The following is an 11,091-nucleotide window of genomic DNA, read 5'->3' as shown; positions in this document are numbered from 1 at the left end:
CTCCAGGAGAGTGTCTATTGCTGCTTCTTGTCTCTTTCTCGGCTCATCTGCTGAGGTCAGCACCACCCAGGGTAGTCTTCTTTTTGGTGAACTCAAAGTCTACTGATTAGGGACCTTAATTACATCTGCAAAATCTCTCCTGCCATATAACAAAATCACAGCCATGGTCCAGGCCACACTCAGGGAGACAGATTATACATGGTGAGTGTACTGGGAGGGACATCTTGGAGCCACCTTAGAATTCTGACTACCACAGCGTCTGTCCTCCAGTTCCAGGTGTCTGCTTGATGGATTTCCCTGGCTGTTAGAGCACTGGGGAGGCCTGAAGTGCAAGGAATTTAACACCACCAGGGGGCACTCTCAACATTGAGGGGAGAAAGTGGGCGAATGCGTACCCTGGCCTCTGGTCCCTTGGTGAGACAATTCTGATGTGTGTTTTACCCGGTTTCGCAAGGGTCTCCAAGAGGGAGTGAACTTCAGGTCCTAGGGCAGCACCCTCACCTGGTAATGTCCCTTTGAGTAGCTTTCCTCCCTTGCCTGACTCAATTCTCCTTCTTCACCGCACTTCCGGGGACCACCTGCTAAATTCTATTTGCACCCAAATCAGGATCTCAGCATGTGCTACTGGGAGAACTTGTATTCAGTCAGACTTGAGCTTCATTCCTCAGGTCCCCTTTGCCTTTCCCACAGCAGCCTTGTTAACACATTCACCCTCCTCAAGGTCTCCACCGCTGCATCCCACCCCAGCCCTCAGGAAATCACCCAGCCTTCTGACTGAATCCACAAGGTGGAGGCTGCTTCCACTTCCCTGATGTCTCCCTCAGGATTTCCTTCCTCACCCACTACGTGACTCTTCCTCTCCTTGTGTGCAGAGAATGAAGGGCTCCTTTCCTGTACAAGTCAGATTCCATCCCTTCTTTTCTGACTTAGGACCTTACCCTGGTGGTCTTCTTTTTTTCTTTTTGGGTTCACTCCCTCTCAAGCCTCCCAGTAGGCTCTTCTCCTTCCCACAATACAAAGGCTCACATCTCTCATGAAATAACTCTTTCTTTTGTTCAGTAACACTTAAGCCATCCTCCCTCCAATGAGGTCAGTTCTCCCAGCCTCTACTAATGCGTGGTCATGGACTCATCAAGCCCAAGTGTGTTTCTCTTGTCTCCCTGCCTGCCAAAAGCTGCCTCTCCAGTGGCCCCCAGTTATGGGGCTTCTTTCTTCTTCCCTCCTTCCCTTCCTCCCTCCCTCCTTTCCTCCCTCCCTTCCTTCCTTCCCTCTCTCCCTCTCTCCGCTCCTTCCTTCTTTTTTCTTCTTCTTTTTAAATCATTATTATTTTTTTAGAGACAGGGTTTCCCAGAGCTGCCCAGGCTGGTCTCGAACTCCTGGGCTCAAGTGATCCTCCTGCCTCAGCCTCCCAAAGTGCTGGGATTACAAGCATGAACCACTGTGCCCAGCCCTGAATGACTTCTGATTGCAGCCTCTCCACCTTTCTTGCTCTCATTCTCATTCTCTCTGTTGTCTCTGTAGGATTGAAAATTCCCGCTCCTTAAAGAGACTCTTTCCTCTTTCAGTTTTCATGAAAGCGATATTTTTCAGTTTCTTTCTTTTTTTTTTTTTCCCTGGCAACTCCTTTCAACTTCTGGTCTCCTCCTTTTGGACTCATGTCCCAGGCATTGATACCTGCTCAGAGTCTCTGTTTGCTTTCTCGTCCTTGGCAGTTCCAGAGCCCCGATAACCACTTGACCCCCAGCTCGTGCTCCCCTGGGTCTTCATGGCTGAGACTGTTTCACACTCTACTCTCAGCTTCAGGACCACTTTTTTCCTGAGTCAGGAATGATTTAATTTGTGCTAAACCACAGTGTGAGAACTACGGCATCCAGGCGAACATGCTGCCAGCAAACTGTGGTGCCTCCTTGTGTCTGACGAGACTCCAGTCTGTCTGTGTCGGCCTCCACCCTCCCTCCAGGACCAGGGACAGCGGGAGAGTGCCCCTCCTTGAGCGCAGCCAGAGCTTCTCGGGATCATTTTGTTCGTTTCATCCTTATGGAGGCCATGTGGAATAAGAACTCTTTTCCCACATTTTACACACGAGTACACTGTGTCCTAGAAGCCTGAACTATTTGGTCCAAGTGGGCTCTCAGCCCCCACTGCCTTCTCTTGTGTTGTCTACACCACCTTACTCCAACCATCTCTGCCTGGCCTTCTATCCCTCTCCATAACAAAGCACTATAGACTTGAAGGTGAAACAGTAGACATTTCCCCACAGTTCTGGAGGCTGGAGGTTGGGGATCAAGGTGTCTGCAGGGCTGATTTCTTTTGAGGCCTCTCTCTTTGGCTTGCAGAGGGCCGTCTTCTCCCTGTGTCTTCACGGGCTCTTTCCTCTGCCTGTATCTGGGTTCTAACATCCTCTGATCAGAACAATGCCTGTCACTGGATTAGGGCTCACCCTAATGACATCATTTTAACTTGGAGACTCTATCTCCAGGTAAAGTGACATTCAGAGCACTGGGGGTTAAGACTTCAACATATAAGCTTTGGGTAGGAGGCAGAAGTCACGCCATAACATTCCCATTTGGCAGATGGGAAAGAGATGAGGGTCACGTGGTTGACCTCTGACCATCACCATGTGCTGCCAATACATGGCTGTAGCCTCTGCCTGCCAGGCCCAAGGTGCCTGTAGGGGGTGTGGCCTAAACCATCACCGTCCCTCCAGCCTCCTGCTAAAGCCCAAGATGACCCAGCGGATCTACCCAGCTTGTTCCTGTCTTCTTACAGCGCCCTGCCGCCTCCAGTGGCTGTGGCCCAGTCCCAGAGACCTCGCTCTGGACAGACGGAGGCCCAGAGGGTGCCTCTGTGATGCGCTTCTGCAGGGAATGCCCTCTCCTCCCGGCGTTTTCCTTGGCGTCCTCCGAGAAGCCCTTCCTCCCGCCTCCATGCTCGCTGCTTCCCTCTGCTGGCGGGGCGGACGGCACCCTCCCTTTCTGCTCTTGATTAAGTCTCTCCTTGTTCTCTGATTGTGCTCTCTTGTGTGGTCTCATCATTCCAGCAACGTTGGCAGCTGTTTGAAAGCAGCCACCAGGTCCATTTTTTCTTTTTCTTTTTTTTTTTTTTGAGACGGAGTTTCGCTCTTGTTACCCAGGCTGGAGTGCAATGGCGCGATCTCGGCTCACCGCAGCCTCCGCCTCCTGGGTTCAGGCAATTCTCCTGCCTCAGCCTCCTGAGCAGCTGGGATTACAGGCACGCGCCACCATGCCCAGCTAATTTTTTGTAGCTTTAGTAGAGACGGGGTTTCACCGTGTTGACCAGGATGGTTTCGATCTCTTGACCTCGTGATCCACCAGCCTCGGCCTCCCAAAATGCTGGGATTACAGGCGTGAGCCACCGCGCCCGGCCCATTTTTTCATTCCTCGCAGCGCCTGACTCAGGACTGCACCCGCGCTAAACGGTCAGTGAAGACGCAGAGGACCCGAGAAGTGTGGAAATGCTGCCTTCAGTTCCTCACACCTGCTTTACAGAATGAAGAAAAAAACCCCTTAACTTTAGGAGAAACCTTCAATCATTATCTGCGGCTCTCTTCTGATCTCCCCTCCTCACCCTCCTAAAGGACTAGGCTGGGAAGGGAGAGTGGGGGGCGTTTCCAGGCACCTCTCAGAAGGTGGCTGCCTCCTCTGCTGTTTCTCCAGCTCCTCTCCCCTCTTTCTGCTGTTCCCCGTCCTTTCTGGTGCCCACGTCACACACCCTCATGAGCAGTCTGCATCCTTCCTCTTCCTCGTTCTTTCCGTGCACACACCCGTGCACAAACACACGCACGCAAACACACACACGCACACACAGGTACACACACATGCAGCTCATTCCAGAGCAGACTGGCGCTGGAAGGGGGCCTGTAAGGGCCAGATATTTTGCTGCTTTGAATGCGGGATTCTCTGTCCCACCGGAAGGATGGTGCCACCTGCGTTTCCCCATCCCACCCCCGTGCCTCCTGCCAATTTTTGTGTTGTTGGTGTCCTCCAAGTGCCTTCAGTGATGTTTCAGGAAATAGGCCTCGGAAGCCCTGGTCAATGACAAGTGCCTTGAAAAATGCACTCTCTTGTAAGATAAGTAAGAATGTTACTACTCTATTTTCCTCTGGGGAATTCAAAATCTACATGTGTGTTTAAAGGCTCTGAGAAGTTCCGCAGTAAAGAACCTGCTTATGTTTACCAAAGCCAGCTTTTCCTATTTTGTGTTACACTCCCCACTTACCCTTCAATCTCCCCCTACACATAACACCATTTACTAACCTGGGGAATCGTTTGGGACTCGTGGGCTTGCAGGTGGAGCAGCACCGACAGGGGCTGATGGAGGGGAGGGGAGGCAGCGGAAGAGATGCTGTCATGGAATCTGCAGCAGTGGCAGCAGCAGTGGTGCCAGGGCACAGGCTGTCAGCCACCCCCAGGCACTCAGATCCATGTGTGACACAGAAGACAGCTGGACCCTGGGCTGAGTTTCCTCGGGGCATGGAGTCATACAGGAAGGGGGAGGAATGAAATTTCCTAAATAGCGACCATGGCTGTGCTGCCGGCGGCCTGGCTGCCTTTCCTTCCGTTCTTCTTGTCTCCTGGACATACACCCTCGTCCACCAAGTGAAGGCCCTGAAATCTTAAAGCTCAGTCCACAGCTGAGGTCAGCAGAGGCAAGGCCAGGAGAGTCCCCAAGGCAGCAGTCAGGGTGTGATGCCAGGAGACCCAGGAGCTTGTGGCTTTCGTATTCTGTTCAGAAAGGCTGCTGGCACCCATACCAATAGGCTGATACTCTTCTGATGAAATTCCCCCCCATGGCCTCAGGGAAGAGCCTGGGAAGGAGAGAACAAGGGAAGCAGCTTGGCTTCTTCAGGACTGATCACAAGAGCGCAGAGCAGGTCTCTCGAGAGACCCCTCACTTCTTTGCGGCCCCAGCCTCGGGGGCACCTGAGTGGGGGCTGCTGCGATGGGCCTCGTGTAGATCTCAATCAGGGGCATTCCTGCCTTGGCCTGCACCTCTGGGCAGAGGCCATGCCCAGGGCATTCTGCTGTCACAGAAGGCATGAGGTATCTCATGGGACTGCCATGCTGGCAGAGCAGGCATGGCATCGCTGAGGTGGAAAAGGTTGTGAGGAGTCCAGCTGAGGTGCATTAGGGAGATGGATTTCCTGCTAGTTTCCTATCTCATAATTAATACAGAAGCCTGAACAGCATGCATGGCAAGCAGGCCCACAGGAGGTGCCGCAGAAGGGCTGAGGGAAGCCCCAGATTCCTCTGAGCGCCTGCTTTTCCTCTTGTGGTGTGGCGGGGTGGTGGCGGGGGAGTTCTGGAATCCATTCCAGCTGCAGATATTCCAGAATTCTGATGATGGGAGACCGAGGAGGCAGGGTGCATGGCACACACACAACCTCAAACAGCTGGGCCCTCTCCTCTGCCTATGGCACCAGCTTCTCCATTGCCCACCGCAGCCCTGAGAGCTGCTTATTCCCAAAGGCAGGAGAAGGGAGGTGGCAAAGGGCTTGTCTTTTCACTGTAATAAGGGTGCATGCGGGCCAACAGGGACTGAATCAGGATACAGTGGAAACGGCTGTGCCTGTGGGGCTTGAGAAACTTAGGTTCAAATCCTGGCTCCACTGCTTCCTGGTATTTGGCAGGTGATTCACTTCTAGAATTTCCGTGTCTTCATCTGTAAAACTGGAGCATGGCATTCATTTATTTAGTGAACAATATGAATATACGTAAATCCACACTAAAGTGTATTTTAGGTGCTAAAAGTAAAGCAGTGAACAAAACGTAAAGTCTTTCCTCTTAGGATTTTTTTTTGTTTTTGTATTTGAGTCAGGGTCTTGCCCTATTGTCTAGGCTGGAGAGCTGTGGTGCCACCATAGCTCACTGCAGGCTCCAGTTCCCAGGCTCAATCAAACCTCCCAACTCGGCCTCCCAAGTAGCTGGGACTACAGGTGTGCCCCCCTGCCTGCCTAACTATTATTATTGTTTGTAGAGTCTCCCTATGTTGCCCAGGCTGGTCTGGTCTCAATCTCTTGGGTTCAAGTGATTCTCCCACCTTGGCCTCCCAAAGTATTGGGGTTACAAGGATGAGCCACCATACCCGGCCATAGCATGTTTATATTCTAATGTGAGACGGTAAAAAACTCAATAAAATAAATATTGATGTATCAGGTGGTAATAATACTATGAAGAAAAATAAAGCAGGATAAATGGGCTAAGTGTGACAGTGATGTGTGTGTGTGCTCATGCGAAGGTGTGTTTTTTTAATTTTTTTAAGATTAGGCAAGGAATTTGTCTTTGATGGGTGATACTTGAACAAGCCTTTGGGGGTGATTGGGAATGGGATTAGTGCCCTTATAAAGGAGACCCTAGAGAGATCCCTTGACTCTTCTGCCCTACACAGTTAACAGTGAAAAGCCAGCCATCTACGAACCCAAAGGCAGACCCTCACCAGACACTGAATCTACAGAAACCTTGATCTTGGACTTCTTAGCCCCCAGAAGTAAATTTTGTTTTGTTTGTATGCCACCCAGTCCATGGTATTCTGTTATAGCAACCAGAATAAATTAGGACATTGTATGTCTAGAGTAGTGAGAGTGAGGAGAATTTACTTTCTTCGTGGAGAAGCAGAGAATAGAGGGACGTGTGTGTACCCACATGTGTGTGTGCGTGCATGAGTGCGTGCATGCGTGTGTGTGTGTGTGTGTGTGTGTGTGTATAGGGAGGTCAGGCCATGCAGGTCTTGCATAATTACTTTAAGGGAAATGGACAGTCATTGGAGGCTTTAAACAGAGAAATAACATGGCTTGACATACGTTTTAGAAGCATCACTCTGGCTGCTGGGTGGAAAGAAGATTTTAAGACTGCTGTTGGACAAGGGTGAAGACTAGTTGGGAGCCAGCTGTGTCTTCAGGTGACAGATGATGATAGCTTGGATTGTGGAAGTAGTGATGGTGTTAAGAAATAGGATCTGAAGATACTTGGCATTTAGAAGCTATGAGACTTCCTGATGGATGGATGTGGGGTGTGTTCATTGTAAGACACAAAGAATGCCTTCAAGGCTTTGTTCTGAGCAGTTGGTAGAATGGAGTTGTCATGGACTAAATTGAAGAATCTGCTGGAAGGAGACTGTTTCTGTTGTAACGGGGGCTGAGATCAAATGTTTGGCTTGAGGCATGTTAAGTTAAAGGTGCCTATTAGACATCCAAGTGGAAGTGTTGAGTAGGCAGGTGGATGTGAGAGTCTCAGCCTAGGGGAGAGGCTGAGGCTGGGATATAATGTTGGGAATCACCAATTTGTAGATAGTTTTTTAGATCTTGGGACTGCATGCGATCATAGGGAGTGCATGAGGATACAGAAGAGAAAAGGACTGTGGAATACTCCAGTGTCTAGAAGTCAGAAAAATGAGAAGGAACCAGCAGGGGAATCTAGAAAGCATGCTACAGACAGGCATATAACAGCACAGAGCAGGGGCTCAGTTAAACCCAGCCGCCGCCATCATCATAATCATCCCAATATTTATGGCTAGACTACTGGAAAAAAATAGTTTTAAGCAAAAAATAGCAAGAGCGCAGGAGGATGTACCTCCCCCACATTTTTTTTCTGTTTTTCTTCTCTTTCCTCTCTAGCTCCTGGTTACTCATGGTTTCAGACTTCCATCAACTTAATAAAAACAAAACAATAGAGTGAAGGCTGAAAAATTATCTATTGGGTACAATCTCCACTGTTTGGGTGATGGATACACTGAAAACCCAGACTTCGCCAGGATGCAGTATATTCATGTAAAAACTCTGCACTAGAGCTGTACCCGGTGTGGCACGGAGACATTGAGACGGACTAAAGCCCTGGGCGGCCGGGAGCGGGATGCGTTAGTTCCCATGCCGCTGGGCTGGAGGAGGAGGGCAGGGAGCGCCGCGGTGCGGGACTCGGACCGGGCCGAGGCGCTCGCAGTACTAGCGGCTTCTGGTTTTTCTGAGGGCCGCCCCAGAGGCTTTGACCAACGAGTCCGAGCCCGCTCCTGCTACTTCTGGAGCCTGCGGGCCGCGGTTCAGTCGCCACGAGTCCTGTACCAGGCGTCTCCTGGGTGGGCGACGGGAAGAGAGCGTGGCCTCGGCCTCGGCCTTAGCCGGGCTCCGGCCACTCTGGGTGCCGGGGACAGCGTGGTCGTGCAGGAGGCCAAGAAAGTGGTGAATCCACTATTTGAGAAAAGGCCTAAAAATTTTGGCATTGGACAAGATATCCAGACCAAAAGAGACCTCACCCGCTTTGTGAAATGGCCCCGCTATATCAGGCTGCAGCGGCAGAGAGCCATCCTCTATAAGCGGCTGAAAGTCCCCCCTGCAATTAACCAGTTCACCCAAGCCCTGGACCGCCAAACAGCTACTCAGCTGCTTAAGCTGGCCCACAAGTATAGACCAGAGACGAAGCAAGAAAAGAAGCAGAGGCTGTTGGCCCGGGCGGAGAAAAAAGCGGCTGGCAAAGGGGACGTCCCCACTAAGAGACCACCTGTCCTCCGAGCAGGAGTTAACAGCGTCACCATCTTGGTGGAGAACAAGAAAGCTCAGCTGGTGGTGATTGCACACGACGTGGATCCCACTGAGCTGGTTGTCTTCTTGCCTGCCCTCTGTCGTAGAATGGGAGTCCCTTACTGCATCATCAAGGGGAAGGCAAGACTGGGACGTCTAGTTCATAGGAAGACCTGCACCACTGTCGCCTTCACACACGTTAACTCGGAAGACAAAGGTGCTTTGGCTAAGCTGGTGGAAGCTATTCGCACCAACTACAATGACAGATACGATGAGATCCGGCGTCACTGGGGAGGCAATGTCCTGGGTCCCAAGTCTGTGGCTCACATTGCCAAGCTAGAAAAGGCAAAGGCTAAAGAACTTGCCACGAAACTGGGTTAAATGTAAATAACTGTTTCTGTAAATAAAAATAATTAATGCAAAAAAAACCCAAAAACTCTGCACTAAATATATGTTACAAAGAAAAGAAAACTGACAATAAAATAACTCTGAATATGTTAAAGCAGTCAACTCATAACTCAGTTCAACATATTCCAGCAAAGCTGAGGTCTTTGGGTAGTTGGTAGGGTGGGTAATAACTGAATTATTACTAATTCAGTGAGGTCACAGTGAGGAGAGTCAGGAGCGCTGGACATGGCTTCCACCTCTTGCCAAAACCTGGTGTGGCCACAGCTGAATAATTTCATGCCTCCCATTCTTGAGGAGGGTGAGACCACCATTCAGATAGGAAGATGAATCATACTTCTCATATGGCATCTGTGCCATTTGCTTTTCTGGTTTCCAAGGCATCTGGATCCTATCCTCAATTATCAATGTAAGATAATGGTTTTCTTGTTTTTCTTTAGAGAGTCTCACCTAGAATTGTTGCCCATTTAGTATCCATATGATGTGGTGGGAGAAGTGCCATTTAGGGCTGATTGTGCAACGTCCCACAACCATCCACCCCTGTAGGCACTCTGAGACCTATGATCTTAGCAGACCAGCAGAAGGCAAATTTCTTGAAAGATATTCATTTATTTTCTTACATAATTACCTTCCTTGGATTGCATTTTAAGAATCATGCCCTTGGCTTTAATTAAACCTGTTAGAAACAGTCATGCAAAGTTCACTGCTACATTTGCAGAAGAACTATGGTTGCAGACACCATCCTATACCATCTGGAAAAGACTTTTTTTTTCTTTTCCACTTAACCAGTGTGCTAATGGAAAAGCCTTTTCCAAGTGTGCTTTGTGGAGTACAAATCTGCCGGATACTAATAAAAATTTCATTATGGGCTGGTCACGGTGGCTCACGCCTGTAACCTCAGCACTTTGGGAAGCTGAGATGGGTACATCACCTGAGGTTGGGAGTTTGAGACTAGCCTGGCCAACATGGAAAAAACCCTTCTCTAAAATTTTGTAAAAATACAAAAAAAAATTAGCTGGGCATGGAGGCGGACACCTGTAATCCCAGCTACTGAGGAGGCTGAGGCAGGAGAATCACTTGCACCTGGGAGGCAGAGGTTGCAGTGAGCTGAGATTGCACCACTGCACTCCAGCCTGGACAATAAGAGTAAAACTCCATCTCACCAAACAAACAAACAAACAAACAAACAAACAAAATTTCATCATGGGGAAAGGTTAGAAAGTTTGGGGAAAAAAAAGGATGACTTTCCTGAAGGTTGTCTCAGAGTTTTCACTGACACAGCAAAAAAACACCGTGGGTCCTTGGAAAGGGGATACACTATGCACCATTTCCCATTCCATTTCATTGACCATAGAATCCTATTTTGAGCTGGATTTCTTGGGAGTGTGTTCCACACACCCAGTAGAAGAACCTCTGGATGCTTCTTGCTCAGTCAGTTTAGCACCATGGGCTGGACATGAAAGAAAGTGTACATATGAATTTAACAGCTTGGAGTGCTGGAGGTGGCTCATCAGTGCATGGTGGTCTTTGGTGCTAGAGGTCCCAGAAGATATTAATTTCTGCTATGTATGATGTCAGGGGTCCAATTTCAAATCTATCACTCAACACTGTTTTGTAAAAATAGTATACAAAGTTAAATATTAAAAAGAAATTTAATGTTGGGCAAGGAGTTTGGAATTAAGTTGGTTATATTAATGTTTCATGGTGGTGATGGGCTGTGACGCCAATTGTTACTATAGCTTGCTACCTAGGAATAGCACCGAGGGGCTCCCTACCACCTCTCCTACGGGAGAAGTCTCCCCTTGTCACTTCCAAACACATACATTCCCTAAGTTTCCCATCATTCCCCAAACTTCATTCTCTGAAGCTCCGAGGAAACCCAATAGGAAAAGCTTGCTTCTCTCCTTCACTGGGCAGATCGACCACCATAGGTGTGTGTGCAGACTGCATGCCCTCCTATTGACACAAGATTAATTATTTACAGGCTGGTGATTGCATTTTAAAGTGGGAATTGAAATGTGTTTTGCTAAAGCTTCCAAAGTGGGGAGGAAGAAGGCAGGAAGATGTAGATCAATGGGTGCGATAGCCTGATGGGCAGGGTGTAGCCTTATTATTAAGGCTATGTCTCTAGCCAGGGGAGACAGCAAGAGTCCCAA

General features: G+C 49.3%; 1 protein-coding gene across 1 annotated transcript; it reads left to right on the top strand.

Annotated features, from left to right (window-relative positions):
- Positions 1–7,882: 7,882 nt before the first annotated feature.
- Positions 7,883–8,941, top strand: LOC108309116 (60S ribosomal protein L7a-like). Its single transcript, XM_037741586.1, has one exon. The coding sequence runs from the start codon at positions 7,883–7,885 to the stop codon at positions 8,909–8,911; it is 1,029 nt and encodes a 342-aa protein (XP_037597514.1). The 3' UTR covers positions 8,912–8,941.
- The last annotated feature ends 2,150 nt before the right edge of the window (positions 8,942–11,091 follow it).

The sequence above is a fragment of the Cebus imitator genome, unplaced genomic scaffold (assembly GCF_001604975.1).
Source record: "Cebus imitator isolate Cc_AM_T3 unplaced genomic scaffold, Cebus_imitator-1.0 Scaffold5, whole genome shotgun sequence".
Classification (NCBI taxonomy): Eukaryota; Metazoa; Chordata; class Mammalia; order Primates; family Cebidae; genus Cebus; species Cebus imitator.
Note: the sequence above shows the minus strand (reverse complement) of the source record. Positions and strands in the feature narration are given on the sequence as shown.